The sequence below is a fragment of the Hermetia illucens genome, chromosome 1 (genome assembly GCF_905115235.1).
Source record: "Hermetia illucens chromosome 1, iHerIll2.2.curated.20191125, whole genome shotgun sequence".
Lineage (NCBI taxonomy): Eukaryota > Metazoa > Arthropoda > Insecta > Diptera > Stratiomyidae > Hermetia > Hermetia illucens.
Window position 1 is genome coordinate 76,049,185 of NC_051849.1, and position 22,623 is coordinate 76,071,807.

Below are 22,623 nucleotides of genomic sequence, written 5' to 3' on the forward strand. Positions count from 1 at the left end.
ACGGTTTTGAATAAAGTATTCGTAACATACTTCAAGGCCCTGATCCAATTGGATTATTGCGCCAACCGTTATTGTCACTATGTCGGACTGGAAAATCATTGTTTGAAAATAAGGCGAAATCCCTTGAGAATCTACAATCGGTCTTGGCTGAAAGAACTCAGAAATGGGATTGGATTTTCTGCTTTAATGACTGGACTATTTAGGAAGCTTCATTTCCCCTTTCTGTTCTAGGTACCTGTCACTCTGAATCATGCATCAAATATCCAGGTTCTATACCCTTCCTTAGCACTGGCAAAAGCCCATTTGCAGCTACATAGTCCGCACAGCTTGTAAACGAAAGAGTTAGATGAAAATCAACGGGGAATTAGATATAACTCTTGCACAAAATACAAAACAGTTTCTAGGATCAGCAAGGGGTATAAAATGCTCAAGATAAAGTCCCGGAATTGGTTGCAGAGCCTCAACAACGACGATTACTAAATCTGAATTGTTCATTCGCTACCAAATTAAGATTATGTACATGAAGGGTAATCCCTATATACCGAATTGAAGGGGCTGGCTAGGTTATTCTTTGCAGTTTCTTCTTCTTGGTCTAAATGAGGTGGGCAGAAGCTTTGCTGCACAGCAAATATACTGAATAAACATTACAAAAAAGTATGTTTTCCAAAAAAGTTTCCGTAAAAATATTTTTTTTTTGCTTTTTATTGATGGCATATCTGCCCTTTGGAATTTAGAAACATATTTATACTACTTTACACTATTTATATGGTCTTAGTAATATGTATATTTTTATATTAAAATATAAACCCACTTCATTTAATTTGTTGAGGTAGAACTTGAATCTCCAACAATTTGGCTTAAAATGTCTTCACTCTGGTTAGGTAGCACTGTTTGGGTTCCATCAGCCACCTGGGTCCACATTTTTAGTGCTTTGCTGAAATTAAATTGTAAAATGAAAATGCAACCCCAAATTACTCACAAACAGGACTCACGTGCTGTTCAGATAAAGTGGTGTTGTGTTCGGGAGAATTTTCATCAAAATTTCATAGCAAGGAAGGACAACCGCCGAGCAAAAGGTAGCTTCGCGTGTGGGGATTTCATTGTATGTATCATTATCTAAAATTGGCGGTGGTTTCAACCCCAACTCCTTGATCTTTTCTCCTTCGGCGAAGTATTCGGCATATAGGGCGTACGATAAATTGTATGTATGTTCAAGAGGTTTTGCAAATCCAGCAAAATCGGTAGAGACTATAGCAATTCCGCGAACCAAGCCTCGATGGTCTTCATTATGCCAATCAAATTCATCAGTTTCCAGTAAATTTTTGATCTTGGTATATGTTTTCATATATAGACTAAGGTTGGAGCCCATAACAGATTCCTTGAATACTCTGCCAAATACGACAAGTTCTTCGGCATCAAACTGTTCGAGTACCTTCGAATACTGGATTTGGGAGAGACGAAATAATGGAGATAATTTTAGGTAATTGAAAGCCTTTTGGTTTCAGATACAAATTGAATTCGTTACCCATCCTCCATCCTGCACTTAGCGGAATAATGTCGAGTAGTTTTTTTATTCTTAGCTCAAAATTTTCAAAAAAAAAAATTTCAAAAGTTTTCCGGAATATGACTAATACAATATCCAAATTTGATTGAATTCCTATAATTTTCCTACTAAAAAATTCCAAGAATATACGCGAAAATAACCCTTCTAATGTGGTTTTCCCATTAAGATTGTTCATGTAATATGTCATGATTTGTTTTTTTTTTTTCAATTTCTGTAAATCAGATTTTTAGTAAGATTCAGTATACTCAAAGTCATTCTAAGTAAAGCAAAAGAAATATAGTGATTGAGGAGAGAATATTCAAAGTCACTACATAGAATTAAGGTGCAGAATTAATTGCGAGTGAGGTCCATTTTGGCTGGAATAGAGCCATAAGGACAGATATACACGAAAATTGGTAAATATTGACCGTTCAGGTCTGCCACCTGCAGCTCCACTGAAATGTCCTAGCGTTACATTGGATAGATCCTCTTATGACACTGTAAAAAATTTCGCGTGGCGCGCTTGCAGCTACAATGTAGAATGGACATTCCACGTCAGCGAAGTCTGTTTCAATTTCGCAAGGTTCGTTGACAAACTTTCATCCGCTCGTCCTTTGAAAAATACAATCTCCGTAACTTTTATGCGTGCAAAGGTACAAGTTCTAATCGTTGTGCATTGCCCTATTCGATTGACTGGTAACATTTTAGGAAGTTTAGTATATCCTCACTAGACCAGTCACACATTTCATTAAAAAAATACGCACGCGTGATCGCGAACAGTGCTTACGAGACTAGGGTAGGTAGGTAGGTATCAGTGGCCGCTCCTAGGAGCCCAATTAGCGTTTCGGTGCGCCGTTTTGATGCCACAAACTCCTAAGACCGTGACGGCTGTTATGGGAGCAGGGGACAGGGTCCAGCCGGCTCGGATCCTCAGAGCCAGCCCGTAGCATTCACAAAGGAAAGCAGCTCTCCCAACCTGCAGCTAGAAATCTCTCTGAGGTCCCCAAAGAATGGTTTACCCAGTGTCCACAGCGTGACTCTAGCCAGAGCTGGGCAACCACACAGAGAGTGCATGAGGGTTTCCCTTCCTTCCCCGCAGCTTCGCGAGTTGTAGGGTATGCCGAGCCTAGTGGCATGGTCCCCTATGGGGCACGCGTCTGGCACAGGAGCTTTAAGTAATCCAATTAAGTAATTATGATTACTTATTATTTTTATTGAAATATTTAAGCGAACTCAATGCGAATTTTATACAGCAAACTCAACGCGAATTCTATACAGTAAACTCAACTCAAATTCTATTTTCAAAAAGGACTTCCATATTCTTTAGCAATTTTCAACTTAATAATTAAATTCAGTGACAGGTCTGAAAAACATGATTACTGCGATCTTCCACTCCCTTGGTGTGCCACGCAAAGTGGATAGATCCGCGCCATCTATTCGCTCACAACATTCGAAATAAATTTCGAATGCTGCGAATCCTGCCGCGCCACATCACTCCGCCCCCAGATGAAACCTAGGGGGTTTCAGCGACTGATCCCCGAACTTCGTTCGCCGTTAATCCACAAAGCGGACACGACGTTGCTTCGGGGCGCACGCGGGTTTCAGCCTGGACAAAGAGACCGCCTTTTCGTGACCACCGATCTCGAGCTGGAAGAAATGTTCTCCCCGCTCGAGAACGCGGTACGGGCCCTCATATGGAGGCTGCAGCGGCTTCCGGACGGCATCCGTTCTGATCAGCACATGCGTGCATGTGTCCAGTTCATTGGGCGAACAAGCAGGTATGGACGAGTGTCGAGTGGGTGGTGGCGCCTTGATGCGCCGGAGATTGTCCCTCAGCAGACGCACCAACCCCGACTCCGTGAGACCCGATCTCTTGTCGAAGACCGGATCGCTTGGGAGTCTTGGGTTCTCCCCGTAAACCAGCTCCGCGGGGCTGGCAGCAAATTCCTCTCGGCGGGTTGTACGAAGGCCGAGTAGGACGAGAGGCAAGACTTGCGTCCAGGACGGGTCGTCGCGTGCTATAATGGCGGCTTTCAGCGTCCGGTGCCAACGTTCCAACATCCCATTGGATTGTGGGTGATATGCCGTAGTCCGCTGGCGTTTAAAACCAAGGAGTTTGCCTAACTCGGAGAAAAGGGTGGACTCAAATTGCATTCCCTGGTCAGTGATGACCACTACAGGGACGCCAAAGCGAGGTATCCACTCTCGACAGAGGGCTTCAGCACATGATTGCGCCGTGATGTCTTTCAGAGGTATTGCCTCAGGCCACCGCGTGAACCTGTCGATGATTGTGAGGCAATACTTATAACCATGCGAGTCTCGCAAAGGCCCTATAATGTCGAGGTGTATGGTGTGGAAACGCTTGGTAGTGCGGGGGAATGAGCCCACTTCTTTCCTAACATGCCTGGAGACCTTACATTTTTGGCATGCGATGCACTCTCTGGCCCAGGAATTAATATCCTTGTTCATGGAGGGCCAGAAGTATTTTCCGGTGACTAACCGGTTTGTTGTCCTGATGCCGGGGTGCGCCAAGTCGTGAACTGCGTGGAACACTTCCTTGCGAAATGTGGCCGGAATGTATGGCCGAGGTCCCTTTTCCGAGTCTTCGCAGCAGAGCGAGAGGTTTGAGCCGAAGATGGGCAACTCCCGAAATTTGTATTTGGGGTTGGACTTGAGGCTCTGAAGTGCTGCGTCATCCACTTGCGCCTTGGCAATAGCCGAGAAATCGAGTGAGGCGGGGATGTTAACTTCGGAGACACGAGACAAAGCGTCAGCAACAATGTTGTCCTTCCCGGACACGTGCTGGATGTCCGACGTAAACTGGCTTATGAAGCTCAGGTGTCGAAGCTGACGAGGGGACGCTTTGTCGGGCTTCTGTTTCAAAGCGAACGTGAGAGGCTTATGGTCCGTGAACACTGTGAACGGCCTGCCTTCTAGGGAGAAACGGAAGTATTTGATGGACAGGTATGCGGCGAGCAGTTCGCGATCGTAGGTGCTGAGGACGTCCGTTTGTTGCCGTTGTTGATCGTTGTGGCAATGATGACTAGTCCGGTGCGTGAAAGGTGTTGTGCAGGAGGGCGTGCGTACGGGAAGTCGCGTGAAAATCCACTTCTGGTGAGGGTCCGACGTGTGTCGCGCAGTACACTGTGTAGAGAAGGTTTTCTCGCGTTTTTCTTTCTTGCCTCTGCTCCGACTCGGGATGTGGAGATGTGACACGTTTTCGTGATGTTTACCACGGCACTCCACACTCAACTGTAGATGCGAACGCGTGAAAATCGCTTGCCGTACGGTCTACTGATGTTTTGGAAGGATTTCTCAGTCCTTGGAAGTTCTATTTCTGCCGTGTTGTTCGGACGAATTTTTGTCGTTAATAGAACTTCACCAATGTCGGCGATGGTGGACAATTATTCACTTTTAATATTGACTTAGAGTGAAATACAATTAAAACGGCGGCACCTGCTGAGGAGGCGGCGATGGTGGCGGAGCCTTCGGCTCCTGCTGCGATAGCGATGGTTGCAGCGGTGATATTGGTGTCGGCTGCGACGGTAGCGGCTACGGCGGTGACGGCGGCGGCTTCGACCTCTGCGGCGATGGTGGAGTTGAGTGCGGCGGCGAAAGTGGCTGCGGCAGCGATGGCGGCTGCGGCTGCGGAACTCTTACTTATCTCCAATCGGTTGTTGCGGCTGCCTGCTGGGCGATTGTGCTTGCGCAGACTGCGATTTGTTGATGGGAATTCGGGATCCTAGTTGTTGATGCTGTTGGTGCGAGTTCCGGGGTCACCAATTAAGTAATCCAATTAAGTAATTATGATTACTTATTATTTTTATTGAAATATTTAAGCGAACTCAATGCGAATTTTATACAGCAAACTCAACGCGAATTCTATACAGTAAACTCAACTCAAATTCTATTTTCAAAAAGGACTTCCATATTCTTTAGCAATTTTCAACTTAATAATTAAATTCAGTGACAGGTCTGAAAAACATGATTACTGCGATCTTCCACTCCCTTGGTGTGCCACGCAAAGTGGATAGATCCGCGCCATCTATTCGCTCACAACATTCGAAATAAATTTCGAATGCTGCGAATCCTGCCGCGCCACAAGCTCTCGTGATCGGACTATGTTATAAGCGGGCCAAATTCCCCTTGACTTGGCACAGCTTGTAAGCTTTCGCCATCTCAGGCCCGCGGCTGCTAGGTAGTGGGAGTAGACTCGGCCCCCGACAGTCCAGCGGAACACCGACTGTATTCGCCGAGGGGCTACCAAGAGCAGAGCCTTGCCTGGCTAATCCGTCAGCCTGCTCATGCCCCTCTATGCTCCTATGCCCGGGAACCCAGAGGAGAGTGACCTTGCCGCCCAGACGGTTAAGCGCGTCTCTGCACTGCCTCACTAGCCGATAAGATGTCGTCGTTGAGTACAAGGCCTTGATGGCCGCTTGGCTGTCGGTCAAACGAAACTAAGTGCTTACAAGCATGTAGATGCGTAGATCGGCGGCAAGCGCTACCGAACCTAACATACCAAGCCAAACACGCTATCCACATGTTTCCGTTTCCGACGGTTTGTCGAGGTTTGGCAAGTTACAAACAAAGTCAAGGTCAAAGTCAGGCAAGGTACACAAACAAAGTCAAACACCCTATCCACACGTTTGGGTCTGCGACTGTTTGTTAAGGTTTGACAAACATGTGGCTGCGTCTTTACGTGAAGTTCCTTGCGCTAAGTGACATTTCGTTAGATATATCATCATAATAATATATATGTAGCTATATTATTACCGCGTCAGAACAACGAATCTGCATTTTTGGCCTTTTTCATATGACTGCACTTTCTAGATTATATATAAATGGAGCGTCAGCCTTTTCTTGACTTCAACTGCAAACGCAAGTGCATGTGACCAGGCGGTCAGTGGTTGCGAATAATGACGTGACTAATTTCGGAAAGAGTGGAATTTCTTCTAGGTCCGTAGTAAACATTTCTGTGGAAAAAAGGGATATTATGGGGTGCCACGTAATTTTTACCTCAAACTCATAACTTCTCCGCCCCATTTTCGGCCTCATTTTCAGCCCGGACCCGGATTTTCTCTCTATGACCCTGCCGCCTCCAATAATGGTTTCTTGTGTTGCAGCTTTTGTTGAACTAGGCAGACTAATCTAATCGACACCAAAGGCTCTGTATAAATATATTTCATATGAAAATATGTGGAAAACACACGTACCTAATAGTAACTCTTATCGACTATTGACAGAAGAATTGACAAGCAAGAAAATTCAATAGCATACATATAAGAATAAAGTGAAGGGTTTTTAACCATTCAGAAAAAAAGAATAAGTAGAAAACTTGAAGGTTGGAGCTTCAGTTCATTATGTCACACCATTCACTTGGGATACGGACACAGTTTGACCTATTATAACTTGGTTAGTAATAGTGCGATTTCTACCAAATTTGACAGTATTATGACCTGCACTAAAGGCTACATTGCTGCAATTTTATGATTTTAGGCTGAACTTCAAGGGGGTCTGCAGTCAATTTTCAAAAAAATGAGTAATATGCTATTAAGAACATTATTACAATCGGGAGTGATTGAGTGCAGTTCGCATAATTCAACAGGAAACTCATTAATGGTGTTTTTTCTCAGTGCCTTCTATCGACGTGTAAGTGCATCGGTGTGCATCGAGAATTTGTGCTGGGAGGCGAGACGGAATAATAAAAGGAAGAAAAAACTTTGAATTATAATTACAATTTAAAATGAATAATAAAAAAACGTATTGGTGCTTATGCGGGACCCGGTAGAATTGTTTCGCCGACAGTGAAAGCAACTACAAGAAAAAAAGTGACTCAACGCGGAAGAAAAACTACTGAAAAAACTAATAAAATAGTTTCTTCGTCGTTAATAGAAGGTGCAGCTCAAATCGTGATGGCGAAGAAGAGCGCAAGAATAGTAGTATTCCGGCTCCTGAAGGAATGGAATCGGAATACGAGGATGCCTCAACGACGGAATCGATCGTGTCTAAGGGCATGGAGTCTTCCGCAGGCCACGACTCCGGTGGGACCATAAAGGATGAGCCTGCAAATGAGGGAATTGTTTACTTAAAGAAACAAAATGAAGAGGCTCCTTATAAAAACAAGTTCTTTGAGGACTTCATCCGCAGCTTGAAGGCGACGATTGCTATACGCTAGTGGCAACCATAAAATCGATCTACGGAAGACTAAGCTCCAAGTCGATCACTGCTCGACACCAGCGGCACAGCAGCAGATACCCAGTGCCACTGCTCCAGCTGAAGCTGACACCAAACAGTAGACCACAGCGCAGCTAAGCTACAGCAACAATCCCCGCAAGAACCTCCGAGGGGACAGGTAAGTACCCAAATTCCTCCAATTGTTGTCGTTGATCCACCTCGGAATTTTACATCTAAACAAACTAAAATTCCGACACCAAGGACTCAACAAGAGTAAAGAGGAGCGACCAAAAATCTTCTCCAACCTTTCAACGACTATCCTCAAAAAATGTTCTGCAACGATAATTTCCTTCCTGTTCTCTCTAATTAATGATTGCATACTGAACGACCACTTTCCTGCTGAACTACTGCGAAAAACCTCCAATTACTTATCTAAATGCAGGGGTATCAAACTTTTGGGAATATGCATTTGGCTGGGAAGCATCTCATGAAAAGATGTACCACGGCTAAGGATCAAAAAGTTAAATGCGTTAATTGTGGAGACGATCATCCAGAAAGGTACAAACGCTGCCATGTTGCAAAGGATGTTCAAAAATAGAAAAGTAATTAGCGTAACACAAACCGAATCAACCAAGCAATGACACATTAATAAAAACAATTGCTCCATCCCAAACCAAGAAAATCTACAATAATGACCAAGGAGCTAAATACCACCAAATCGTATTCCCAAATAATTAACAATTTGTGGAAAGAGGAAGAATCCTTAATAAGAGAATCTTTCTCCCTCATCTTGTGCGGGCTAAATTCTCAAAGCGAAACGGTGTATAAATTGTACGACTTGGTTACACAGCTAAGGAGAAGGATTAACGGCAAATGAATTAACTAACACATTAAAAATAGCAACGTGAAATGCAAAAGGACTTTCCAATTACAATGGCGAATTATGGATATTTTTCAATGTGCCATCAAACCCCTCATTCGCCGGATATGGCGAGAGGAGCTGTAGCTATACTAATAAGGAAAAATATCGATTATTACCCAGAGAATCAAATAGGCTACCGCGAATTACAACAACTGTAGCCGTTCATACGAGCAATCATCATTATCATCAGTGGCGCAACAACCGGTATTCACACTAGGAATTTCTTAGTAAGGAACTGCAGACATCCGGGTTCTGCATCGAGGTCCATCATTTCAATATCCCTAAAAGACCGACAGCTTTTAGGGATACCGAATTGGTGGATCTCGGTGCAAAACCGGAATGTCTGGAGTTCCTTACTAAGGCAGGCCTAGGCCAGATACCGAATGTTGTGCTGTGGATGATGATGAATACCGATTGGGTAAGGCTGACTGAGGTCATTAATCTTAAATCCACCTTTCAACCGACACTTAACATCGACTTTAAAGTAGAGCAATTTATTGGTGATATCTGGCAAGCAGCTGAGAGAGCTCTCTCTAAAAGTGCAACAAAATCTCGACCCGCATAAAGAGAGCCCGGAATGGCATTTAGTACGGTACCCGGCCGATACGGTACGGTCAGTAATCTTCTTAAAAACACATCAGTGCATTCGAAAATGAACAGCCGACAAGTCCACTGACTATTCTTTGCGGAAGTCTCCCAAATGTTAAGAAAAACCACAGTTGCACGATTCGTAACTAAAATCAAACAGTGGCAAATAGATTGGAAACCCAAACGTGAAAGTCAGCATCCTCGCAGAACATCTTATGAGTGTCTTGAAGGCGTTCCCACAGACAGCACCTGGCCAAAATACGACGCTTGGAGGAAAACTTTTGAGAAAATAACTTCAGTATGAAAAAGGCTCATTGCTACGCCCTTATAATAATAATATACTCTACGGAAATTTCAGTATATAATCAATGCCCGCTTCCATCTCAAATATGTCGCACCTTGTATCGTCCAATCTCTCTACTTTTCGTAATATCAAACATTTTTGGGAGCTAGTTTCCCAGCTATCAATTTGGCTTTAGGACTAAACACTCAAGGGTTGATCAGATGCATCGTACAATCAATGTCATTGAAAAGGCTTTGGAAGGGAAAAAATCTGGGGGGATGGGGAAGATAAGTATAAGAAGGATGGTCCTTTTCTCTAGCCCCGTTCAAGAATTGCAGTGAACAGCCTACTTAAAAAGGTATGCGTCTCTAAATGGGGCTATTTCAACATCATGGCGATAGGGTTTAGTTTGGATTCTCATCCTTGGAAGGGAGAGGGTATGAAGAGGTAAGCGGGAAATGTCTTCTCTGCAACCCCGTTGAAAAATCATGGCGATTATCAATCTTGAAAAGTTATGTCGTTTTAAATGGCGGGGTATTTTCATATCGTCGTTGTGTCACCTCACTCCCAGAAGGAGAAGGGGCAGAGAAAGTATGAAAGGGGAAAGAAGAAACAAGTCGGGAAACTGGAAGCTAGACGCTTCAAGTATGAAAGGTTTTGTGTATTTCTTTTATAAAGAGATTTGAGTGTGCATTTGTCCCATTAGTATGTAGCACGTAATATATGCATATATTATGTGAGAATATCCGCTTTCAAGTGATATTGACATTCAAAGTCTTGAATTTCCATAGAAACGACAGCTTTGACCTATTATAACTTTGTTAGTAATAGTGCGATTCTAGGAGGAACTTAAGGGGGTTTTCCTGCCAATTACTAAAAATTATAGTAATGTACTATTATTAACTTTGTTTGAACAGGTACCGGTATGGAGGGTATTTTGGGGCCTTGGCATCATCCAGCGGTAGCCTCTTGACTTTTTTCAGATTTTTCGGTGAAGTAGAAGAAGAAAAGTATTAACCGAGACCTTTAATTTGGCATCCCACATGACTATATTTAATGAACAAAAACTTACACCCCCCATTTGTTTGTACGGGGACCGCCCCCCTTAAATTCGACGTAAAGGGATGTAATTCACTATATGCGTGAGCCACCTTTCTACCAAATTTGGTGTCAATCGCTACAACCGTCTCCCAGAAAAATGCGTGTGACGGACAGACAGATAGACTGTAAACCGATTTTAATAAAGTTTTGTGTTTACACAAAACCTTAAAAAAGAACATTCCCCTTTCTAGTTCTGGTAAACATTTGAAAAGGTTACGGCGCTCCAAAAGAGGGATATTTTCATGTTATTAATAAGCTTATTGAGAAGACAATTATTATAGGGAAGGGAGGCGCCCGCCTGGATTTTTTAACGAGGCTAGGTTGAGAGACCTCCTGTTTACCCATTCTTTTCGTCCTTATCCCTCTCCGAGGGTACGATTTACAATTAAACGTTGGGAATTCTTTAACGGTATCGAGGGGACATTCCTCTTCCTCCTCCATGGAAATTCAAAGTTTACAATGATGATATAACAAAAAAAAACTCATTTTTGAGGCTCCATAACATTTTAAAGGGGAGATGAGTTAAGATGGTTGAAGAGTTATGGTAGTTATCCCTTGTCTTTAGAAAAGTTATCCAAATATTTATTTCATGAACGAACTTTTGCCTAAGCCTACCTACCTTTAGAATCAGCTTCCCTAACTGGTAGTGATAGGCCTCCAGCGGCGTTGAAAGTGACCGATTGATCATTGGATGAGAAACAAGCTCCAAATATTTGATTGACAGCCCACGATGGTCGCAATCGTGCAAAAGAGCCGCCATTAACATTGCGTATTTCTAAAAGTAATGGGCTTAGAAAAATTGAATTTAGTAATATTCTTCCGGGAAACCTCTATGTTATCATCGAACACTTCAGGATGTTGCTTCAAAATTAAGTACATGGCATGCACACATTTGAAGGCATGATGAAAGTTGTGGAAGCGATTCTCTTCTCTGTAAATTTTTTTCGCGGCAAATATGAGGGTGTACAAGTTATTCTTGTTGGGAACAAGTTTTGGTAGTAAGCTGTTGAAAATGTAATAGATATATTTCGGGATTTCAAGTAATTCTGGGTCGTCAGGTACGAATGTGTATCTGAAAAAATGAAGAATTGTTAACTATGATGCTCCGACTGATCAAATTTTTTTACTCGTGAAATTCGTTCGGAATATAGACAGTTTCTTCCCAACTGAATACTTCTGGGGTTTTTAGTCGCTTAGAGAGCTGGTGGATCAGTACTCCTTCCAACGCGTTGTTAGTGCGTCTCTGATGTACCAAGTATAGTATGTGAGCCCATCCGGAAGTGAATCTGTGTGTTTCTTACCTGCTCAGAATGGTTTATAACTTCACTCATATATTCTAAACCAATGGTCAAATATTTAGCAAAGGTTTCAATGATCATTTCATCGGTCGGAGTGTACTTATGGTCCGTTTGTTTATTGATTGCCATCAATACGCCGAAATGCTGTCCGTTCTTTTTGTTGATTCCACAACCTAAAACAGATCGGATTAAAAGACCGATATGACGGTCAACGGACTTATCGAATCTGGGATCATTGAATACATCGGCGAAGTTTACTATGGAGCGACTGTTTCTTATAATGTCGGCTATTTCAATTTCTTTTGCGATTCTGTGGAATATGCTTTCAATTAATCTCATTGTATTTTTGACAAAAGATTACCTCAACTTCTTCTTGTGAGGATTCAACTTTAAAGCTGGATTGCCTTTGTTCGTACCCATCACTTTCAGCAGACCATTGTCTTTTAGAGAGAAAAATGTCACCGAACTTGAGTTGAGGAGATTACTGGCGTAGTTCTAAGTAATAAAGATATTTAAGATAGAAAGGACAAAAAGTCATTAGGTTGGCATTGTTATACCAAACTGCTAATAAAGATAATATTTCCTCTTGCCGCCATCCTTGTGTAGTATGGATGCTTTGTGGATAGGTGAAAATGATACTTACGACTAAGTGCTGTGCATAGACAAATTCTCCTTCTTGGCTAGTTTGAATGGGTAAAGTGGTTACTGTGTATTCTAGGAGTATATCATTAATTTCGTTTTCCATTCTAATTCCAACTATATTTTTGTTTCCAGCTATCACATCGCCGGCTAATTCTGCTAGATATGTAGTAATACCCAAGTCATTCTGAAAACGTTGGAAATTATAATGAATAAATAATGAGGAAAGAACCATGCAAGAGAAAGAAACAAAAAAAAAGATTCCCATATACTATTGTAAGATATTTTCAAAGGAATCATGATTTTTGCGAACAAACATTACTTATCAGTTAGAGGTATATGCACCTTCTCTTGCTTTGCTTAGTATTGCAAAAAAAAAAACACAAAACCCTAATCATTATTCCATGGCAAAGCCAGCCAAGATAATAGTCAGCGTAAGCACTGGACAACCGTCACTGCCACTTGTACTAGGAAGAACGGAGTGATTTATTGAAACGATATATTACAGTATTATTATTTAGTGATGTCTTGTAATGTGATTTCACATCGACACGAGTACAAGAGTAATATCATCACTGCTCTATTGGGTGTCGATGTGGGGAAGTTGTGATGTTATTTAATGTTGTGATATTCAGCGATATTTGGATAGCGCTCGATAATGGTAACGCGATACTACACGTTAACGTGGTATCATCTTTGTGATATCACATACATCATCTATCTATCTCTAATACATATACTATGTGATCTATAGTGACGATATGGACTTCTTTTCGGAATTAAAGAGGGAGGCTAAATGATTTTACTGAAAAAGCCCTGCGCTTTTGGAACCTGGAATGTACGATCTCCATATTCGGGAATTTTTACAAGACGTTTCGCGCTGTAAACTTAAACTGTAAACGGAAGACAAAATAATCCTACAGCGAAGTTAACGCGACAAAAGAAAGCACGAGAACAGAGAAATTGGTGCAGCCAGTCGACTCACCTATGAATGACTACCTGAGTCAAACCCGGGTAATAATCACGGTCAATTGCAATGCTGGCCACATTGCCTCCTAAGGGGTACTATAATCTTGTTGCGTACCGTTACGGTCTTGAATGAAGTGCTCTAAAACACTTCAAGGCCCTGATCCATTTGGATTGTCGCGTCAACGATTATTATTATAATCTAATTGTAAACTCAATATGCTTCACAGATCTTCAAATTCACAAAATGGTCTAGCCATCGACCGATGGAAATACATTCAACCAAAATAACCACATCATCGTCGAGAAAAGGGTTGGACCGAATATTTTGGATGTAAGGACCTTCCGCGGTTCTAATTCTGATAATAATGTTATCAAAGGGAGGCGGTAGTTTGGCTTTTTTCTAAAAGAGCTAGTGAGCCCTTTTGATGGTTATATTGTACTTATTACCAATAGTATGTCAATCAATTTTTCTTGCTAAGAACCTAAGTTTCCGAGGAATACATGAGGAGTGGCAAGATCATAGTCTTGTACAGTAAGAGCTTTGACCGTATGGTGAGACGTTTCGAGCGGAACAGTCTTTGTAAGCTGAAAAATTGCGAACTCTTGGCCGCGTTCGAGAGAAGAATCCTCCGAAGAATTTTTGGCCCCCTGCATGCGGATGGACGATTCCGTAGCCTACACAATGACGAAATCTATGAGCGATACCATGACCGTCCGGTTGTGGATAAAATCCGGCTCAATAGGTTACGGCGGGCGGGTCACTTAATCCGTATGGATGAGGATGGTCCCACCCGGAAAGTCTATAAGGGCAATATCTATGGTAGAAAAAGAAGACGAGGCAGACCCTGCCTAAGATGGAGCGATGGCGTGGGTCAGGACGCCAGACAGCTTTTAGGGATATCGAATTGGTGGACCTCGGCGCAAAACCGGGACATCTGGAGTTCCTTATTAAGGCAGGCCTAGACCGGATACCGGTTGTTGCGCCGTTGATGATGATGATGATGTCAATCAATCCTATAACAGGCAGGGATCTTAGTATGCTTCTAAGTTTTTAGCCTAGCACCTAATATTAAGTATTCTCCCAGGTGCATTAATTTATTTTGTATCAATGCCTGAGATTGCTCCAGAGTATTATTGAACTTCTATCACGCTCCCGATAGAATCTGTGGACTGTGTCAGCAGCTGTACCTAAGTTCCTCAGGTGGCAGTTTAGCCTGTAGTGACCCGTGAGTATTCTCAAAGCTCTTCTTTTCTTGGTGAGAACGTTTGCTCTACAAATTTCACTTGTTTGGATCTAAGTGCCTTGATCGTCCCCTGCCTGTCGGTTAAAATCACAATATTCTGTCCCCTACAATTTCTTTGGAAAGAAATGAATGGTTTGATGGTGATTGCAGGGAAGGCATTGCTAAGGAACATGAAACCTAGAACCTTCAATGGAAAGACGCACGACCTAGGCAAGAGAAATTCAGTTAACTTGGAAAGTAAGTTAAAAAAAAACTTGCAAATAAAAGAGCCCGAAGTAAATAACAATAAAATTTTCAAATGAGGACGATTTGAAAAAGGAACGACTTAGGTGCACTTGTCTATACCGTATATTTACATATACTTGTGTGCCTATTAATTAGTTTAGAGTACATTTACCTTGGACCAACGAGCCCCGCGTCCACTTCCTCTGCAGTGAGGGACCCGAAGGTGTATTAGATTGTACCAGATAATTTCCGCCGTATGTCACTGCCACGCTCTCCTACTTTGCCCCATTGCTTCACCATGTTTCAGTGAAATGAAATTTCATTGTCAGCCCTTTGCCCTTTGTATTGTATTCGAAATGTCCCCTAGAACGAATTTCAATTTTCTTTCGACTTAAGTAGCGTCTCGCTGATACCCTCGGATGCTGAAAATTAAAGGACTTCTATTGATGCCGAAAACTTAATAATAGGAAATACTATTAGTTTGACAAGAAGGGTCGCTCCGCGTATATTATTGATGTTGCTATCCCCCATAATGGCAACATTGAACGGAAATACGTGGAGAAGAAGGTGAACTATGAGCCATTGCCTTGGGAAATCAAAGAAATTTGGCGTCTCGAGCGGGTGGTTGTAGTTCCCATAATATTGTCAGCTACAGGTATTGTACCTAAATCCCTCACGGCTTCCCTTGATGTCCTGGGACTTTCGCACAGTGTGGTTCAAACCATGCAGAAATATACCATTCTGCATACGTGTTCCATGTTGCGGGGAGTACTCGACGGATTCTCCCATTGACCTACTACCGGCCACTACCACCAGCGCCCCTTTAGTTTTTAAGTAGGTAGGATCGTCCGAACCTAAATGCTTGGCACTTAGTGATAATAATAGTAATAATAATAATAATCGTTGGCGCAACAATCCATGTTGGATCAGGGCCTTGAAGTGTGTTAGAGCACTTCATTCAAGACCGTAACGGTACACTAGGAGGTAATGTGGTCAGCATCGCGCTCGCCCGAGATTATTACCCTGATTTGACTCAGGTACTCATTCACAGCTGAGTCGACTGGTGTCCGACGTCAAATCACGATACGAATTTCACTGCCACCAGTGAGATTTGAACCGCGACCTTCCGTACGACAGCCTTGCGCTCTAACCACTCAGCTATCCGGACACATTTAGTGCTAGTATTAGGTAAAATCCGTCATCTGGCGAGATTGTGATAACTGAAGAAAAATAAATTTATTGCCATACTAAAAAAGCAGATCTCAGACTAACATTTACTGATGAACTGACCAAATTTGGTAGAGTCAAAGATGGCACTGAAATGATGTTAGGTTAACAAGAATCGAAATGAATTGTTTGATTGTTATTTGGAGTCAAATAATGGTTTACAGGATAGACTGATGCGGAATGCTTTCTGGGTGAAAACCTATTTCACTCTGGGGTTGATAGGTGGCTCTCCAGGGACGAAGCTTTCCGTATATCAAATGCAAGGGGTTGGGATAGTCAGGTGTTATAAAAACCGTACCCATTGGATTCGAATTTCACTCATACTCGGTCGCCTTAATGAGTAAGGTTGACGTAACCATGCTACGGAAAGCTATGACACGGCGGACCTCCTAGCCCCCGTACGCCAAATGAGTACACCTGTAATTAAAAAAAACAAACTAATAACAAACAAGCGGTGACCCAAATATGCAGAAGTTGGAAAGTCAAGCAGTGGAGCCTAGGTCAATACTGACCACCTGTGAAGGCCGCAATCAACAGTGCTCAAAATGGAAGGACGAGCACGGACGTCTGAGTTTAGCATATCAGATGTCCGGAAGGAAATTAGCTTCAGTAGAGCAGGTGTTAAAAGTGGTATCTGCGCTATCTGAAGGAACGCCTAAAACCAGAAGAAGCCCTTAGGAAGGCTCAGAACAGCCCTAATCCTTCAACACCCAAGGCAAGAAAGCACGGAGTAGTGGAAATCAGCTCGCATTATGGTAATGCCCCCAAAAGATGCAAACCCGACCCCAAGAGAAGGGAAATCCCGGGGAGGTCAATAGTGGAGGTAAGATCCGGAAAGCTAGCGTTAGCTATCCTGATGTAGTAAAGAGCATTCGACTGACCCTACAGCTGAAATTGTTTCCGGAGCAAATACTCACTCGTGGTGAACTGGAAATAATTGAGGACCTCATCGTGATGGGTATGTATTAAGGATGGAATAAGGAGCTCGTGGATCTCCACACACAATTATGGAGAGTTTTTGGGAACAAGGATCGTGAGTACTTTGCTTTTTGCGTCCGGCAAACTCCTCCTCCGATGAGGACCTGATCGTTACGGAAATGTGTGAGGGATGGAATAATGAGCGCGTGTTCACTGATATACGCTTTCTGCCCTCTGCTAAACTCTTCAAGATGGGGGTAGATGACCGATCCTTGGAGGCAATTAATCGTTGTAACTGCCTTATCAATTATAAATTTGTTAACATACCTATTCACGTACACAGGGACAAACAAAAGGATGGTGCTTCGGGGAACACAGGCACGGAAAGCCTACAGAAGTTCCAGAAGGAATCGTAGAAGTCATAGAAGTTGAAAAGGAAGAGGAAGTTCCAAGGATAACACTTGAACCCCTAGATGTACCTAGGAGACTTCGTGGTTGTCTAAGTCTTACTGGAAGCCGAGGGGAAACTTAAGAGGCAGTTGTGGCTATCTTAATTCCAAGAGACGACATCTGAATTCCATCAGAATTAGTTGTCAGATTGGCAAAATTTTACGAGAGTAGGGCGTTTGCACTTCAGGAATTGGAGCGAGCCGGATGATTATTCTGATTATTCTGTGATCCGACATTGAGGGCAATTTGGATGTAGATGGAATAAAAAGGACTCCCCCCAACAGATTTGGGCTCTTGGGGCTTGAGTGACAACATAGCTCATCTACAGGTGAGCTGTGATATGAGAAGCGAAATTAAGTGGTGGAACAGGAACCTAGCCAGAATGAGAAACAAAATGCGAAAACTTTTCATCCGGGCGAAACAAACCGGGCAGAGTTACAAAAGAGTACTGACAACGTGTAGCAATGCAATCAGGAAAGCAAAACAAAACAGCTTCAGGGAATTTCGTGAAGGAAGAGAAGCATTCAGGCTATAGAAAACTAAAGCCAAAGACGGGGCAATATCTTTTGTCTATCTGAAGAATGAAGATGGGGCATTTAGCGAGAAAAATGACAGGGTACGTTTGCTTCTCATTTTCCGGGATCCTACTCCATGGTGGAAGGCAGTAGCATTCTTCCTGACACCCCAACAACGGACAGAACAGGGAAAAGGGTGAAATGGGTATGGGAATGGGGTTGAGTAATATCCGCAGTGGGAACGTTTAAACCACTAAAATCACCCGGAGTAGATAGTATTTTCAAATCACTACAGCTGAGAGGCCTAGAAATCATCTTAGCATCTCTCTCAAGAGTAGTAACATGACCTTGAGATGTATACTAAAGGCATGAAGGAGGGCAAGAGTGGATTTTTTTGACCCTAAATCTTCCAAAATAATTTTCCCGGCACCGTTCATGCTTAAAACGGTGGAGAAGGTCATAGAGAACCATATTAGAATTAATATTCTAATACGCAATCCCGCACATGCGCACACCGTGCTGCCCGGTAAACCAAAACTGCCCTGTACTAGTTGACGCGTGTACTTCGGGATGTCATAGAAATAAAGGAAATATCACTTTGTTCGTTTTTGGACATCGAAGAAGCGTTCGAGAACACATGGCACAGAGACGAGATGAGGTGAATGGTGTGGAAAATATCCTGGCCTTCTGCATGGGCAGAATGTTATAGGGTGGGCAAACACAAGTACAAGGTAGTTGATACGCTGTTGATATTGTTTTAATATGTAAATATGAGGAGGTCTTTCTGGTATCGACTTCCCTCCATCTGCGCACACAAATGTAGGTGAGGAAGGTGATCTTCAGAATGACCGGAAGTATCAGTGAGGTGGAAACTGCCTAAATCGAAGGAAGATTGATATTCTTTCTAGGCGGCCTCCCAAATTACTGATCTTAAGGGATAACATGACACTTCGATAAGAAGTTTGAAACACGTCGGAGTAACATAGCAAACTGGGAGAGCGTGGAATTGACCTCTGGCTTAAATAAGCAACTGATTATCTGGTATACTGACGGATCCCTTAAGGCAGAGGGATCAGGGGGTCTGAGCAAAACGTACTTTGAATGAATGGGTAAGCATTCTAGCATATTCCAGGTGAAAATATACGTCATCGAAAGATGTGCCCCCTTTAACCTAGAAAGAAATTATCGGGAGCAAAACTGACATAGAAACGGCTATTAAGGTACTTACGACCTATCAGGTACATTCTAAACTTATATGAGGATGCCTCAACAGACTGAACACGCTCAGTACGCCCAATAAGATCTGGGTAATCTGGGTTCAATTCCGCATTGGGCCACAGGTGCTCATGGGGGATACGAACCCAAGCAGTCGAAACCATATTGGGCATATTCACTGATAACTGCAGACTAAACTATCACCTAGGGAATCGACGGACATCGTTTATAGATTCTATGAAGAGAGTTATGAGACCTCTATACATGTTTTCGGGCAATGTTCAACATTTGCGCAATGTAGGTTGAGGCACCTGCGAGAATACTTATCAGATGCCAGGTTGAAACACTTGGAAGTAGAGAACATAACAACGTTCTTATCAGTTATAGGCTCAAACGACATACTGTAATTTATAGGTATACTATAACCAGCAGTTCTTTTGGGCTCATCCAAAGCACTCAAATAGGCGCTCAAGGTCGGGGTCAAGCCGCCGAGAAAGTCACGAAAACGCTAGGACGGTACAATTAGCACAGATAGTGCAGCCCTTCTGAGAATACCGGACTGGAAAACGCGGTTAGCTGGTTGAACTGGAGTGACGAAGGTGATCGTAATTATTAGGACAGGCCATTACAAAGAAGTTAATACAGGACTGAAATATTTAAACGAGTTTTCTATTCAATGGTGATTCTATTTTATTTTCGATATACCAATTTTTCGGAAGCAGCTTATTCCCTTCTTCAGTGTTATACGTCACCTAGGATGTCGATTATTTCAATAAACTAATAATAAGGGCCGTAATTTGCCTACTGACCGGCGGGCTAAGGCAAATTGATTAGGAACTAATCTAATGCTTGGAACAAATATCAATGGAAGTATTTTCAGATTCACCACCTCCGCAAGTACTGCCGGCATTTAGGGATTTAGGTTGCTGACGTTTTTGTGATTGGGTCATTAATAAACGCCTTAAATATAAAATCTACCGCAGCTTCGTTCACCTTGTCGACGAAATCAAGACACTCGCCATAGAAACGCCTTCAGTGGTATGGAAATGTTGTCCGTGGTAAATAACATTGGCCTGAACATCCACATTGCTGGAAAACCAGCGTCAGAGTGATATGCTCGACTTAGTTCAGAAACCTTTACCTAGACCAAGCTTCTGAATAAGTGAAGTGATGAATCCGATCTAAAGGAGCTGACCCTGCCGTCAAATGGCATAAAGGTTGAAGGAGAATAAGGCATCCTGCCTGTTCCATAGCTTTAAAATGTGATCCTCCATTGGCTCGTATTATGTTTTTGAAGTTTCAAGAATTTCTAGGTTCGAAGTAGGAGCAAATCAATAAGATTCTCTTATACGAATTCGATGCAAGCTAGTGATTGAGTACAAGGTAATAGATAGAATGCGCTATACTGGACGCTTTAAAAAACCAAAGCGTTGTATGGTTCTCAAACATCTAGCTTCTGGTTCAGAAATTGGCAGTCCCTTGGCTTGGTGGTGGATGTGTTACCGAAGAGGTACAAATAAAACATGCTCTTCAAGGGTCTTTTGTTCAGAAACTGCCAGTCATTGTTTTGCTACGTTCCGGTTGGTAAATATTATATACATGAATTAATTAAAATGTATGCCTCCTGCTTACGCCTTTATATGGGGTAAACATAATTTCTTTCATCGAATTGTCACTTTTTTTATTTGATTTAGATTTTCATTTCCAGCACACTTAAAACTGATGCCCCATCGCTTACCTCATCATAGGAAACACCATCAACTCGATACAATTCGATTACAGCGACACAGGTTGAATCATCCTTCACAGGAATAGTTAGGATATTACTTGCAAAAAAATCTCCCAAATCTTGACCTTCTGGAAATCTTGCATCAATCAAACTATCATTTCGTATAATAGCCTTTTTTTCCTTGGCAACATACACAGCAATGGTTTTTTCTCGATCTGAAAGTAGGCGTGTGTAGTGTGAGTTATATCTATAGAATGGTTTGCGTATTCCACTGTTGTAATCACTGACCAATTGCCCAAGCGTATCTTCTCCCATTCACCTCTTCGAGGTTCTTGTTGCAAATGTATATTTCATTGCGAATATCATCTACCAAATAGAGGATATACCCTGCAATGAAAAATGTTAGACCAAAGATGAAATTTGCCTTAACTTTTTAAAATAAGACCTTATCACTGTTATGGTAGACGTTTACAAAATGGGTCTTGTCAGATGGGTCATACAGGTGCAAATGCATATAGGATTATGATGGTCTGCACGCACCGGTCATTTATAAGGGACTATACCGCCAAATTCGGCACACCCTACAATTCGCATTGCCGAAGCTGCGGAGAGGAGGGAAAACCCCTCAAACACTTCCTTTGTGATTGTCAAACTTTAAGCAATTCTTTGGGGGCCTCAAAGAGATGCTAGGAGGTGGCTCTGAAGACCTGAGCCGCGTGTGGGCCAAATTATGAAACGAGTTCGTCGAACTTGTCCCTGATTGTCCAGTGGACTGTAGAAGGTTCAGTTGAACGTTTTTCCGGAAAAATCATCTTTAAAATGAAGTTCATTTTGAGCTGGGTGACTATGTTTACAATCAGAATTGCAGCATTTGGCGATCGGAAAATGGACATGGGAAAGTCGATGCATCACAACGAGGTGACTACTTTTTTTCCAAAAAGAACAAGAAGCCACCGTTCCAGCCAATAGCGAGTATTACCGCGCCATGTTAGCCGATAATTTGTTTCTCTAAATCGAAGGAGATGACACACAATGGGAAACATAAAATTGTGGACATTTAGAAAAAATAATATTTTCTGATATTTCTCCATAATTTCTCAAACAAGAACCCTTTTTTCTATATGAAAATCAATGGAAATACATAATTATTGTTGAAAACATGTGAAAAAAGTATGAATAGAGTGAACAACAACAAACGGGTTTTTTTTCACTTTTCACTATCTACTTAAAAGATAAAGGGACTCTGGTGGTGGTGGCTGGTGGTAGGTTAATGACAGAATCCGTCGAGAATTCTGTGGAACACTGAGCACGTATACAGAATGGTATATTTTTCCATGGTTTGAACTTCACTGTAGGAGAGTCCCAGGGCATTAAAGGAAGCCGTGAGAGATTTAGGTACAATACCTGTATTTGACAATATTATGGGAACTAGAACTACCCGCTCGATGCGCCCAATTTCTTTGATTTCCCGAGCCAGTGACTAGTTGTGATAGTTCATCTTCTTCTCCACGTATTTTCGTTCAATGTAGCTATTATGGGGGATAGCAACATCAATAATATACGCGGAGCGACCCGTCTTGTCA

At 42.4% G+C, this 22,623-nt stretch overlaps 1 protein-coding gene across 1 annotated transcript in view; it reads right to left on the reverse strand.

The window, feature by feature from the left end:
• Positions 1-706: 706 nt before the first annotated feature.
• Positions 707-22,623, reverse strand: part of LOC119661684 (cAMP and cAMP-inhibited cGMP 3',5'-cyclic phosphodiesterase 10A-like) — a 38,637-nt gene continuing 16,720 nt past the window's right edge. The window contains exons 4-13 of the mRNA XM_038071127.1: positions 21,329-21,427; positions 21,050-21,255; positions 12,553-12,735; positions 12,271-12,404; positions 11,913-12,219; positions 11,739-11,854; positions 11,440-11,683; positions 11,231-11,386; positions 993-1,441; positions 707-934 (exon numbers count right to left, since the gene is read on the reverse strand). Of these exons, the coding sequence (XP_037927055.1) occupies positions 817-934; positions 993-1,441; positions 11,231-11,386; positions 11,440-11,683; positions 11,739-11,854; positions 11,913-12,219; positions 12,271-12,404; positions 12,553-12,735; positions 21,050-21,255; positions 21,329-21,427 (2,012 nt within the window). The 3' untranslated portion in view covers positions 707-816. The remainder of the gene's footprint in view (positions 935-992; positions 1,442-11,230; positions 11,387-11,439; positions 11,684-11,738; positions 11,855-11,912; positions 12,220-12,270; positions 12,405-12,552; positions 12,736-21,049; positions 21,256-21,328; positions 21,428-22,623) is intronic.